The sequence below is a fragment of the Hyalella azteca genome, unplaced genomic scaffold (assembly GCF_000764305.2).
Source record: "Hyalella azteca isolate HAZT.00-mixed unplaced genomic scaffold, Hazt_2.0.2 contig6678, whole genome shotgun sequence".
Taxonomy (NCBI): Eukaryota; Metazoa; Arthropoda; class Malacostraca; order Amphipoda; family Hyalellidae; genus Hyalella; species Hyalella azteca.
In genome coordinates this window covers 18,964-34,318 of record NW_025936832.1, presented here as the reverse complement: position 1 = coordinate 34,318, position 15,355 = coordinate 18,964, and the positions used below count along the sequence as shown (strand labels likewise).

At 42.0% G+C, this 15,355-nt stretch overlaps 1 protein-coding gene across 2 annotated transcripts in view; it reads right to left on the bottom strand.

The window, feature by feature from the left end:
• LOC108668145 (UDP-N-acetylglucosamine--peptide N-acetylglucosaminyltransferase 110 kDa subunit) overlaps positions 1 to 15,355 on the bottom strand; it is a 36,659-nt gene that overhangs the window by 12,505 nt on the left and 8,799 nt on the right. For both annotated transcript variants that reach the window (XM_018155301.2, XM_018155302.2), the window contains exon 6: positions 13,203 to 13,399. In XM_018155301.2, the coding sequence (XP_018010790.1) occupies positions 13,203 to 13,399 (197 nt within the window). The remainder of the gene's footprint in view (positions 1 to 13,202; positions 13,400 to 15,355) is intronic.

Sequence of the window (15,355 nt, the reverse complement as noted above, 5' to 3'; positions counted from 1 at the left end):
ATTAATTTTCCGTTATTCTTGAACATTATTCTTAATTTAAAAATATAAGTTTATGAAATCTGATTATTGTTCAATTTTGAAGTAGCGTATATGAATTCTATTAAGTAAATATGATGGGAGAGTTGAATTTTTCATCACATGAATGCAATTATTCTTTTATCAATAATTTTCGAAGCCCTAATATAATAATGAAGGTAGTAGGCGAATGTGAGATGGAGCAGCACCTTCTGAAACTGGAAAGGCCCTTCAGTCAACTCATTTCGCAAGATAATTGCGATTTTTAAGCAGATTATGATGCAGGGCAACCTTGTTGTGGCTCAGGAATGATAACGGCACCCTCACATTAATGATGCTGGTATCATAAAAACACTGGTATACCATACCGATGGTGACGGCAGCACGCAAATAGTGGCACCATATCAGCGATAGCATTGCTCCACATTAAAATGTGCAGCAACACATCAGGTGTGATGCAGCAATAGCCGCAGTGTTCAACTCAACAAACCCTATACGAAACACAAAGTAAATAAACTAACATCGGAGACAATTTAATGAAAATTAAATCAACTCCTAATCTAAGCCATCATAATTGATCAAGTAAGTGATCATAAAATTTGACCAACCAACGATTAGTTTTGAACAGCTATTTGCGAAGGACCCTAATTCATAAAGGTAGAAATACCCCTCGCTAAATATGGAGCAGCAGCGTCAGTTGGCCATTCCAACAGGCAGAATTCTGCGGAATTAAAAGCTGTCAAGGATGCTCGCCTCATTTCAAAGACGACTATAATGACCAAAACGAAGACATTCCGCAATTCCGGCAGGATGGCGCGTCCTGCTAGCAATCTCGATGAACGTTTTTAAAACGAAGAGTTTTTCAGAAAAAAAAGCCGAGCGGCAACAATCACGCACGAGTGTCAAAAACATACAAACTTAGCAATAAATAACATGAAATGTATTGACGTATAAAGTTTTTGACGAATTCCCCAAGCAAGAGGAGCTACGAGCAAGCAGCACAGCAGAAATGGAACGGCACACTACACACCACACGCGTCCACGAACCCTACTGAGAGCTGGTCAGATCCATGGGCCATAGGAGCCGTCAGAGAGACTACAGAGAGCTGCGAGGCTTGCGTGCGCTAGGCTTACAATTCTGTTGTGCTCTTATACTTCCTGGGCGCAGCACTCTTCATTAACTCAGGATATTAGTGACCAGGACTCACCTCCATACCTCCCTTAACATCGCACTGCTACATGACGAAGTGTTGTTGACGCACTCATCTGTGCTGGCACATTGGACTAAATTCACAGGTTTCAACACCCGTGAAGTTACGACTTAATCGAGTGTAAAAATTGAGCCTTCGTATAATGATAATCAACCACAAGTCTGGGACGGCACCACAAGTCTGGGACGGCGCCACAAGTCTGGGACGGCACCACAAGTCTGTAGGCGTCATACACAGCCACGCTTCTAATTGGAGATCAGTGAGCTACAGACGAGCGGCTGCTGAGATTCTTTCATACTAGACGCTTGATTAAATAATAATAAGACGCTTAATATTGCAGCTTGTTGCCCTAAACTTATCCTTGGACCCTGAGTCGCATACACAAACTTTATTTTAGCAGTGTTAAGACACAAATCTTGGCGTCAAAACAGTAAACAAAAACACACATTGAGACCCGTGGCAATAATTCTGAGACGAAAGAACACACCGCCATTGATGATCAAACTGGGTTTGTGTGTTACATCCAAACGAGGTCAAGAGGAACGAGGAAAACAAAGGACGCAGTGCCAATTAGTGGAGTAAGCAAACGTGGCCGAGATTAGCACGGCAGGCACTGACCGCAGTGCCGTTCACCCCCCAAATCACACCACAACACGCCAGGTATAGGCATCCTCAGCTCCCTACTTCTGCGACTCTTGACCTATCTTTCTTTAGTACTTCAGTGGAACACGGTAGATTCTAGCCACTATACTTACAGATATATTATAAACAAAAACGTTAAAATTTTCTAGCAGGTCTTGTTCCGAAAAGACCATATGCAAAAATCTCCCACTGTCGCGAGAGACCTGAGACGCGATAGGTACTATGGAGCGGTCAACAGCCTCTCTACTTTTATCTAGAAGGTATGGTGAAAGGAATTAAAAATCGGCAAGAACAAATGTTAAGACAAACAGGGTGTATACTTTCTACCTATTCCTCACACAGTTGAACTCATTTATACCGATTTCCATTCAGCGCAGTCAGTATGTCAGTATTTTTCGAGGACCGTAGGGAAATTTTTCTGTCCAAACAAAGAGCGCCAAGTTTGCTCAAGTTCCCCCAGTTCACCAACCAAGTAACACCCGCTAACTCAGAAGATGCCGCAAACAACCCTCATCGACCGCTACAATATCCGGCCGATAAGTCCCCGTAACTTGGTGCGGTAAGTTATACAACAAAACTCTCGGCGATGCCTGTAAGTTATCAGATTATTACTGCGATGAGATATTATAAGTCAAGCAATGAATTCGTAATCCACTAACTGATACGGGGAACACAAGAAAGAGCCAAAGCATCTAAAGCCGACTCAAAGGCTGACAAAATAAATGAATCGTCCAGAATATAACGACTTGAAATAAATTATAACAAGTTAATATGCAAATATGGAGAAAAATGAGCAACTATTCTACAGAAAATAGCGAAGAGAAAAAAATTACATTCCCGGGAATAGAAACTTGAATATTGAGCGCAACAACCGCAGAGTTATGCAGCCGTAAATACTGAGTGATTTTCAAGCTTGAAAGCAAAGATGGTTTGAGCTAAAGTAAGGCTTTACATGTGGGTAGAATACGACATTAAACCCTAAACAATGGGATTCCTATCAAAAAATAATTGAAGCGCGACGCACAAAGGAGTAAGTAGCGGGAGTGTAGGATAACTGACAAGCTTTTAATTTAAACTTTCAATAAATCAAAGTAAACCGGTGACTCTGCCGCTCATTTATATTACCGAGTCGTACAAATGGAGAATTCCATTTATCTACATCCTGTTCGTTCACGCGATTCAACACGGAAGTCTATCCAATCAATGGTGAGACAAATATACCATATGAGTAGTGAGTATTGGTCACGCAAGTCCGGGACTATATATAGGACCTGAAAAAATATTGCACGACGAACATTAAATAACATTGCAAGGATGTGAAGTTTAGTACACGCATTGCAAATCTTTATTTTCTCAACAAAGCAATGTATATGAATGTCCTACAATGATATTGACACTTCAGCGCTTAATCATAGTTGAAGTGATAAGATAAGCAAATTTGACAATTGATATCTCAGAGAACTTGATCCTGATCATAAAATGAACGAGTAGTCATCAAGATAGGGCCACCGTTCCATAGCGGCTAAAATGGAAAACACGAAAAATTGTAGGCAATACCAGCGATGTCGGCCTCGAAGCAACACCTATACGATGTACCCATCATGTACGTAATTACGTATACGGTTTTAACGTAACACGGTTTTCACATTCTTTTAGGATGATATAACACATTGTCTTGGAGGAGCCGTCTTATAGCCAAGTGGAAATTAGCGAACTATATCATGGATTGAAGCTGACTGTGGTGTGACTAGTACGAACTGTAAAATAAGGTTGCGTTGCTTACGCAGACAAAGATACGAACTTGTAATGATACAGAGTGACATCATGTCGAGGTAAGGCCGTAGCCATAGCAACATAAGCACAGCGTGCGTATAGCAGCGTTGCTCTTCATACGCATTGCTTCATGGCGAGAGCAGCTAGGGCTGCAGCAGTTGACGCAGAGAGCGAGCACACAGAGAGCAGCTAACAATCTCCTCCTCTTCCAGCTCTGCTTTCTCCGTAGTAACAAATAGAAAGAAAGTCTCGTCCTCTAGGAGTAACTCTCAGGTCTGAAATTGGATTTGAAGGGTCACACGTACACTGATATTTCCTCGCTTAACCTCGGCGTACGGTTGCGGCCAATAGCTACTCAGGATGACGTGTTTGAAGAGTCAGATCAAAGTGATCAATGCAATAAGCGTCGCTTAGTCGTAAGATTATCATTTCCTCTGCCCCCAGGTCGCTGTGCACCTGAGCGAACCATAACGCACCGAGAGAACCGGAAAGATCAGACACTCCAGCCCTCAAATTAAACGTTCATACATTACGACCCTTACTCCAGTCCTCTGATGCAGTGAGGCCCAACGGTGGATTAGATGAAGAGACATCGAGCCACTCGCTTCTAAAATGAGTAGTTTTCATTTCTCAACAGAATAGTAAAGCTTTTTTTCCGGCCACTGACGTTACGTATAAGGTATAGGTGACGTCTGTGAAATTGAAAAGCCATCAACTGCCAACTCTCGACACTCCTTTCACGCTAGTCCACTCAGCACTCAACCCCCCAAAAAAGAAATCGATAAAAATAGTGATATATTGGCTGAGGTTGTCATTGCTTTTAATTCATTTTCCGACATTTCCCTATTATTTCTAAAGAAAAACTTTCATTGATAGCGATGCGGTAGCCACCATCCAGCATTTCAAGTCCATAATTTATCAAAGATGACATAAGAGACCGGCGAAGCATAATTAAGAAGAGCTCACGCGTCTCAGAAATTTTTTGTTTCGTTTCAGACTAATTAAAAATAGCCATTTTGGAGACGAGATTGAGTTGAGGGCAGCCATAACCAGGGCAAATGAGATCAAAAGGGCACCTTATAATTAAAGCTAGGGTCCAACAATGTTGAGCAAAAAATACGTCTGGGAGCACTAGGCCGAAGGCCGTATAGAGACGGAATTATCGCCCAAATAGGTGGCAATAACCCTAATCAAAAAGCTGTTGATATTTTCTCTCAGATATAAGTCTAAAATTATCGATGAATACAAAAAGTATCACATCAAAAGTGGAAAGAAGCTGAGCTCGATTCTGAAAGGCTAAGCTCCCGTTGAGGTGAGCACGACCAAAAGGATGAGGCAGGATCCAGTGCCGCTGCCTTGCAAACGCAAGAGGTCGTCATGACAGACATAACAACACGGGAGAGCGTGACGTGCGTGATACGGTATCATGGCAACCAGGTAGGCTGAGGTGCTTCTCCTTGGTAATGGGCAACAGCTGGGCGAGACTTCTGGCTGTCAAGAAGATATTGAATGCGGGATAGGAAAATAGGAGAGACGCGAATAGGAGACGGGAAGAAGGAGCGAGCTACTCGAAGAAAAGGGACAGAAATTGGAAGAATGATCATGATAAATGGCATTCTTCACAATCACAATGCACACTAACAACTTCAACCAAACGATGAAATTGACAATAGGCTATTATCTAGTACTATACAGATCGCAATTGGCAGCGTACGCCAATAGCTAACAAGACGAGTGAGACAATGGCCAGATTGCGGTATGAAATTCTATAGGGACTGATTTCGAGGCTGTCAACACCTTGCTGCACAACACATTGAAGCCTTGATTCCTAACCGTGATTGCCCTTATCTCGGCATCATGTGAGTCAGCTCAACACGTACTGTTGTTACAGCGCACTTCAACTTGCCCATTATAGCAGCCCAAGTAAGCTCGTGTCACAGAAAGCGTATTACACTTGACGTTCTATCGCATGAGGCGTGCGCTAGAATGACAAGCTGTGCCGGGAAGTCAAGGTGTCGAGTAAGAGGGGTTGCGGAGCCCGTCACGATCTCGCAATGCCTCATAAACCCACGCAACCTCGACACTAAGTGTCGCCTCCAACAGCAGTAACTCGAGCACCAGATACAAGGAGTCCTTCACAACACAACGCAGTTTGGTGCTACTACTTGGCACTTCAGAGCAGCAGCAGCAAGGTTCAGCAGCAGTGTACAGCAGCAGCAGTAGAGGACAGAAGCAGCAGCAGCAAGGTTCAGCTCAGCTCAAGGTAGGAAGTTTACGAGGCTGTATTTTCTGGCCCGACAGCACCAAAATTCGCCGAACGCTCATCGCTACGCAGCCGATATTCAACTTTTAATGAAGGTATCCATTACACCCGCCGAAGTGCTTTCAAACTCGCGAATTTACTGAGTTTGGATCATCCATACCCCAGTATATATCTTTGTGACTGATGTCAGCCGGACGTAAAATGCATCAATGCATCACCTTACTTCTCAGTAAATTAAGGTGCCAGATAGCGGTTCTCCATTCCAGCTCTTCCGGTTCCTCTGTACCTCAGAACCTCAAAACTTGCTCCCGTTGACTGCATTTTGTAGACTTGGGCCCAATCATATATTGCAGAGAGGGAGTCTTTGATTCTTTCCCAGGAATATTTTTTGAACTGCTCGTTGGGTGTTCATTGATATAAGGTACAATTTATGACAGGAATCAGTCAGCCGCACTAAGCCATTAACCTGTACATAAAAATTAACAGAAGTTGCTAGGAATCAGCATTCATTCAACATTTACAGCAATCTCAGGCATAATGACCTTCCCACAAGCATATGTTAATTGTCATTATTCCCCAGCCGTCGAATTAGAATCGCATTAATTGTCATGCTTCAAACCATCAAAAATATGAATTAGTCACCGCTTGGTACTGAACGGCTAGTGCCGCTACTGGCCACACACCTCGGCGGCAATAAGAGCCATTTTGATCGACGACAACAAACAGGTTTAGCAGCTGTCATCTATTTTTACTATTCTCAATCAGCCCGATAAAGTAAAATCTTCTAAGACATCCAAGACATTCAAATTCGATATTATACCAAAAGAGTACGAGTCAGAATCTTGCCAAGCACTAAAAATTTTAGGTTCTTAAGACAAAAACAAACTGCGATTAATAACTATTAGCATCTGGCAGACGGTACATAAATACCGCAAACGTCATTGCATTTATAACACCGGAGGCAGGTAGATAACTATGATTGACATCCAAGACATTCAAATTCGATATTGTGCCATCATAAGTGTCCGAGCCTGAACCCTTGCCAAGCAGTAAAAATTTGCAGTTCTCGAGACAAAAACAAACTGCGATTACTAACTATTATTATCGGCAAACGGCACATAAACATCGCAAACGTCATTACATTTATAACACCGGAGGCAGGCAGGCAGGCAGGCAGGGCACCTGACTGCAGCCGCCAGCCAGGCAAGAGGGTATTGATTATATCGTCTGCAGCCCAGGGGGTGCCTCAGCCTCGGCATCAGCGGGCGCTCTCCGGCCCATGTCGCGGTCCCGTATCCTACATTACATACGTAAGCATAGATAGCACAACTTTATTTTATTCCAGCACTGCATTCAGAAAATATACGTGCCATGTTGTCCATATATTTACGCACCAAATTACCAACAACACGAGCGGAGAGAGCGGACATAGCACTAATACGCCCTTTTGCCGGGCCGAACTGTGCAATGATGATCCACACAAGCGAAAAAATGCTTCGTTATTTGGACAGAGTTTCGCTCGTTTGGTGGATGAGTCACTGAACATGCAAAGCGAACATAACATTGTGTACAAAACCGTCGTAGATTATACGATAGTAGCAGACGATTTCAGGAGTTTGTGAGTACTGTTTATAATTTAGATATGTTTAAATACACAAAACTTTGAAACTTGAAATTCCATCAGTTGATTTTGAGCAAAGAACCCATCTCGTCAGGAGAACCCGTCTCGTCATACATTCACCTTAGAAATCTTATTAATATACATTTGAACATTTGGATGTATTCAATACTCATTTTTAGAACATATTTCATTTCACTGAAACTACAAATAATTTTCGAATCAATCATGCCCTTTTTGTAATGTCTTAAAAAAATTTGATTTAAATTTGACATTTAAATTTTTCCGGATAAATTAAATTTTAGATCCGGATAACATCTGAATACGATAAATTTTGCATACAAACTTAGTATATCCTCTTATACTTTTAATAGTATTTATTATAATCTAATTTTATACTTTTTTATACTTTTAAAAAGATTTATGCCTATCATATTTTTATACTTTTAAAAAGATTTATGCCTATCATATGGGATTTTATCATCAAACCCGAAGTAATACTATCCAGTATTATCGGTAGGATGATGTAGCTAAATAGCATAACTTTAGCATAAGTAATAGTCAAAAGAGCAAATAACAAGAGAACGTAAATTATGAGCAGCATCAGGGTACACCAGCGGTGGCGGAAAGCATCAATTTACTCAATGAAACCGTAGGCACGCACTCGTACATATAAGACTACATGAAAAATCCCCTTCAAATGACATGAAATACATGAACATTACGAATAATCAAAATAATTCATGCTTCATGCTGCACTGTGGTAGTGGGCCGCATGCAACTGTAAAAAAGAAGGGAGAAATATGTCTTTTTATGAAAAGATAATAGCTGAATCTTTCTAAACCCGCCCGTAAAGCTGCTCGTTAAAATGGGATATAAAAATTAAAGGATAAACTAGCCTGAAAACAGCTCGTTCAAACATGGAGTGACAAGTGAGCCATAAATTTAACTACGAGGCTCGAAAAATCCGGCTATTTTCTAAAGGCTATAACAGATGTAAACACGAAAAGAACTACGGACCCAAAATAGCAAAGCTAAAGGCTTTAGGGAAAGCAAAAGATCCTAAAATAGCTCGCGGACATGCGCATAAGACTGGGTTAGCAGAGCGCGGCTAAAGTGGCAGTGTCACTCGTGCGTGAGCGAGGAGGGGCTTCGCTGAGGCACTCCCTCTACAGGCTCTTGGAGGTACACGGCGCTCAGTTGCACTGAGGGCACGGCGCTGTGGAACAGAGGGCATGGCGCTCAGTGGCACTGAGGGCACGGCGCTCAGTGGCTCTGAGGGAAGGCGCTCAGTGGCTTTGAGGGCACGACGCTCAGTGGCACTGAGGGCACGGCGCTCAGTGGAACAGAGGGCATGTGGGACAGAGGGCTCAGTGGAACAGATCTAAGAGAGGGGGAGTTCACCCTAGAGACCTTCAAGAGACAGCTAGACGTGTTCCTGAGCACAGTCCCAGATCGACCTCCCCTGCAACACTACCAGCGGCGAGAAGCAAGCAACAGCATCGTGCATCAGGTGGCCCAAATGAGGGCGGATGAACGATAATCAGAGGCGGCGATCCATCGTGGCCTGGGACTGCTATGTCCCAAACAAATACTAAGGATACTAAGGATACTAAGTGGCACTGAGGGCACGACTCACAGTGGCACTGGGAGCACAACACTCAGAGGCCTCTTATAAAATCCTTGTTGAACCCACAAATGTGTATTTTTTATTATCGAAGAGCGTTCGAGATGTTTTATCTAGCCTCCTGCTTCTCGGAATAATTTTCTCGAAATGAACATGGACAAACGGGGCGAACGGGAAATTGCCGGGACAAAAATAACGGGACAGAGGGTAAAATCTATCAAGGAATAAATGTATGAACCGGGACATGACTTTACAACTTGTGTCCCGGCGCTCATGAAAAAATACGAGACAGGTAGAAATGAATCGAGAATTCACGTAACAAGACGAGACATACGAGACGAGACATTTTTTAGACAAAACGAGACGTCCTGAGCGAACAGATTAAGGAATAGCCTTTAATCGCGCCTTATGTGAGAATTGTACGAATTCAGTACGCGTTCCATACGAGTTTAGGCGAGCATCGCGAGTTAGTGACACATTGTCACTAAGTCAAACAATTAGCTGACTGTATTTGGACTGGTTGAATTCTCTTTTCTCTAGTCGTGTTAGATGCCAAGCGTCACAGGCAATATTAGTCTATCAAGTCGACCGCTGTCATCAGCAAGTACGGCCTCCTCCAGAACCTTTAAAACTACAAATGTCATATAGCAGGCGCAGGTGTTACACCACTTATCACAAGATACCCGAGTCCAAATGGAAATAAATCCAAGGGCTGTCACTCGAGACCCTGTTGCTGGACCATCTAGTGCTCCAACTGATGAACCTTAACTAGCAAAAACTCAATTAATTTATAAACTTTATCATTGAAGATTTTTCTTTACTCTTCATCATGAAAAAATTTAATGTGCATTACAGTACAACATTGCAAATGAAAAAATTATAAATATGCACATTTTCATTTTAATTTTTATTTGCCTTGTCAAGAATAAGTGCCATGTTAAATTACGATATGCAGCAAAATTAATCTTNTTTTCACCAAATTTTACCTGCTATAGATTGCAGAGCGCAAGACAAATCGTTTGCTACCATTTGCACGTTAAAACTGGCAAAACTCGATGTGTTATGATGTTTTAAAGGGGTGGGGCTAACCTTTTGCGTCGGGCTGTATGTCCCGTTACAGAAGATATAAATTCTAGGAAATTCGAAATTCCTATTTTAACCGGGACGTCTCGTCTCGGTATCGTCCCGGAATTCCCACTGAGTGCTGGAAATTATCCCGGTTTTTATTGCGAACCGGGACAAAGCTTCGTAATTGTCTCGTCTCGATTGGAAAAAAAGTTCCAAACGCAGGAGTCTAGTTTCCTCTGCTTACACTTTATTCGTGTTTTGGCACGTTAAACACGCAACTAATTAATCACCATAGAACAACGGTGTTCTGACATTCTCATGCCAACATATGTTATTTTAACATTATCTGTGCTGCCAACAGCACTATTTTACAATTGCGTAGTGGTTCATTATTGATGTTATAAAAGAACGTTTCTGAATACCATCCAGTGAAAAATATTCAGGTTGATAAAACCAAGGCTAAACCTCAGTAAACCTCAGTCCCACGCAATCATTCTTCAAAGACAGGGGACTACAGATGAACTTTTCAGCTTTAAGGTCTGTAAGATGGGGGAGGTACAAGTAGTACGAACACCAAGGCCAACCGAAGACATCACGAGAGTTCATCGGAAAGAAGTAGCGTCTACTATTACTATTACCCTCTCAGTTATTCGATCGCTTTTAGCCACACTTCATTTTTTAATAGCACTATTTGGTATATTTAATAATATTTCAGTACCCACACTTTCCGGCACAAAGTATGAATTAGAATGAAAAACTAACGTAGTACCGAACTGGGAACCCGATAACAAGGTATCGCTTTGTTAATATTATCTCAATTATCAGTGGTATCTAGAAATCAATCTTTGGACGTGTTGCCACAATTTCAAGGCGTTCAAAAATGAAATGATAATTTTTAAATTGAATGAAATCATTATATCTCGTTATAGGACTTTAGCACGAAGCTTTCATCTAATGATATTGACATTACGGCCAACAAGAGAGTCAAGGCCAGCACCAGAGAACGACAAAATCAACACTAAAAAATCAGTACTTACGGTAGGCAATAAAAAAATGAAAACATTCTACGGGTCATAACTCTGTGAAGTTCCATCGTTACTCGATTAAAATCTGCGCTGCTGTAAGCAAAGATAAGAGCTCAGCAGGTCTATCGCGGTTCAGCACAATGGGAGGAGTATTGCCTGGCCCCCATCTGCATATATAGCAGGGAACCTCACACGAATAATGAGACTTGGCTCTCTCATTTATGAGATAACTTGCTTACATGAGACGAACTAGAGAGCTTTTAAGGGACATCAGTAACTCCGGCCGCAAGCTAGCGTAACAATCATTCGAGTTCATCACTTAAAGTCGAACCCAAGTGCTCAAAATGGCAAATATTAATCAATCATCCGAAAATTGAACGATAGAATACGCAGTACTACACTGATTTAGGTCCAAGTAAAAGTTAATCTGCGAAAGGAAGAAACCAAATAAAACGCTCGTAAAATCGACAACTGCTTTCAATTGTTGGACAAAAGGAGACTTGTATCAAAAGAAGATTCATTTATTCATGAACGTCCTGTCACCATAAGAAAACTCTAAAAATTTCTCCGCAGATGGTGTAAAGAATAATAAGAAATGAGAAAGAAACTTGACATTCAAGTTTCAATCAGTTCTGTCCCCTTACGAACTATTTCCTCCTCGATCAAATCTCGGAAGAGCGCGCGAGATGGACGAGGAACTTCGCGTGCAGCGTTGAGGCTGAAGCCACCACCAGGGGGGACTATAATCATTTTAGCGCCGAACAAAGAAGCTTTTGTGAAGGCTCTGGCTCATTAGAGAGCCCTGCACATCAGCGACCCAGCGGCGGGCCAAGCGAGATATCAAATAGGAAATGCAAGCACGTTCCCCGCGAACTAAAACGTCATATTAAACGTCACGCTAATCAAACGTCATGCTCATCAAACGTCATGCTCATCAAACGTCACGCACATAAAACGTCACGCTAATCAAACGTCACGCTCATCAAACGTCACGCTCATCAAACGTCACGCTCATCAAACGTCACGCTCATCAAACGTTCATGCTCATTAAACGTTCTGCTCATTAAACGTTCTGCTCATTAAACGTTCTGCTCATTAAACGTTCTGCTCATTAAACGTCATGCTCATCAAACGTCACACTATCAACATTCAATCCAAAGAAATATCATTGAGTGACGTGCGCTCACATTAACTTCATACGGCTCGTGGCTTTCACAGAATTCATTTATTATATATGGTCTTCCAGTAATTAAGGATTGGAATGTACGTGAAAGTGCTTCGCGAATAACGATCAATAAAGAGAACAATTGAACTTAGAATTGCTTTCAACAAAGGTCGAAGTATCTTATTAGTATGCCTATGCATACGAAATTCCAGCACGATGAAAATGTCAAATTTTGTGATATTGGGACAATATTCTAGTGTTTTAGCAGTTCAAGAAAAAAACACTACACGGAACTAGATGCTAAAAAATCTAAGCGTGCACGAATGCATACAGCTTACAGGCAGCTCAACTTCTGACACGTGACACCTTGACGGGCTAAATAGGCGAGGGTTGAAAGATGGTGTACTAGTTAAAAAGTTCTCATTACTACTTTTATTGGGTTAAAAACGGCTATTTTTCCAATTTAAAATCCTTATCCTGGCCGTTAGAGGTAAAACAATATGAGAAATATGAATGAATCCATGGCATATTAAAAGTCATTATCATCAGCGCTTGACAAACGAAGTGGCGAGAATCCTGAGAGTTTCTCAGTTAGCGACTAATCAAGTAGACCTTTCTACTTGACAGTAAGCGATCTTTTTACATTATTCCACTAAACACGATTGCATATAGGAAAACAATTTAGGGTCATCACAAATATCACTGTCAAATTTACAGCATAGCTCCAAGGAGAGAGATTAATATTTAATGGTTAGCAAGGCAAAAACTTGGAAGCAAATGCTCCATGGTACTTACCGGTCAAAGATCCTGGCTTCTTTGAGGACGTTGCCAAGATTGATGTACGCGTCGAGGAAATTTGGGTCGAGAGCGACGGCTTTTTCAAAGTGGTGAATGGCGAGCCAAATTTCACCTTGAGCGTTGAACACACATCCCAAGTTACTCCAGGCTACCGCGAAGTCAGGCCTGGTTTCGATTGCTTTCAAATAGCAGGCCTATTGAGGTACGTAAGGGTCGGGATGCGCCGTTTGCAAGGCGCAACAGAAAGTACGACAGAACAGATAGGAGTAAAGATGTGGTGTAAGATAGTAGATTCAAGGTAATGTGGAGAAAAGTATACGACGGATAGCGAGAGATAGAAAGTGAAGAGAAGAAAAATAAAACAGCATTAGTATTCAGATTATTTGTAGGTATTAGATAGCCCTAAGCGCTCGCTTTTCGCCTCGATCGTGGCGCTCGCCCGAAGCGCCGCCTCTGCGCGGTGCCGCACTAACCTCGGTGCCGTGAGGCCAGCCGTCCTGCGAACTTGGCAGAGCATCGCGCTGGCCGGTAAAACGGCCACAGCGATGCAACAATCCAAGTTCGCGCTTAATATTCACAAGTGTTTACGTACTAAAGACAGCAATTATAGCGCTGAAAGTTAACGCAATGGCTGGACATAACGAACACACTGAGGTCAGGGCACCAGAATTACGCCTGTATGCGCCCGCGAAAGCATTGGCCCTGTCAAGCTACGCGCAACGACGCACTATCACATCTTACAGTGAAAATAACGCACCATGTAATGTAAGAATTACGATTAACACTTTCCAACATCGCCACCAGCAATCATCAGGTATTGTGACTTTACTTTAATGGACAAACAATTAACTTGAACATGAACAGCTCCTGAATCAACCTAGTCAAGTGGACGACCGAACAGAACTAGTCAAGGGAAAGATTTCCAACAAAACTATACGTTTAAAAAACTTTAATTGAAAGTTAAGCTGTTTTAGGGGTCGTCACGACTTCTAAATAAGACGAGCAACAATACCAAACGTGATGAAGGTGGCGGGGGCGCGGGTCTACGAATGGCATGATACAAACCACAGTAGGCGGTGCTGCACCCTATACGAGAGACGGGGGCGCCCAGGGTAGGTCTCCTCGTGACGCTGCCCTGCATACATCCTCTAACTCTTTACATCACCAAGATGGGGAAGAGAGTAAAAACATCATCAGGCATTAGCTAAATGAACAGTATTACAATCAAATCCGTCATCAATAGAAATTCAATAGTCCAGATAAATCAATGGCTGCAACGAACGGAATATGTTACAAGCGATAGTTGTTGTCAACACGTCAACAGTTCCATAAACAAAACTGCTGCTAAGGTTGACAAAAACTATCCCATTACGACTTGAAAAATTCGCAATTTTTGCTCAACACGACAATATGCTCAATTAGATTGATTTCTTTATTGGCATGTGAAGGTGTTTCAAAATGCAATTCGCAGGATAGCGATGGACTGATTCTTCAAGTCATAATAGATTCCTAATGATCACATTTCAGCCTAAGATTTGTAAGAGAAATTTTCAAAAGCGAGAGGTGGCGCCCGCATCGAAAAGAAACTCAAGTGAAGGAGCTTGCAACTTGGACCTGCGCTCCGTACATCACAGACGTGCTCGACCTGACAAGCCAGAGGCTGCGTCACTCAAATGCATGTCATGAAATGTGTTCTCAAGGCCACATTAATATACTAATGTTCATATTAGGTTTACGAGCTTCAATGGGATTAACGAAATCAAGACCATTAACTCTTTCAATCAATTTAAAATAATGAACGAAATTTTAGTATCTACGCACCCATCGGTTGCACAATTTATTATTTTGGAAACCTCTCAGGGAAACCCAGAAAGTTTAATATTCTCTTCGTAATTTTGAAGCAAGTTAATGCACAACGATCTCGGCTCATGCTAACGGAATAATTCATCTTGTATTTGAGTTCTATGGCAGTGAGGAATAAACTAAAACAATTAGCTAAATATCCTACAAGCAGTGTTCAATAACATTGCTTTAAGACTGGCCAGAACACGTACGGTCATGACAGAGCATTTGAGTAACAGCAATCAACTGACACAACGATGCCGCAGATACATAAACGAATTAAAAGATTCCAAACGAGTTCATCGAGC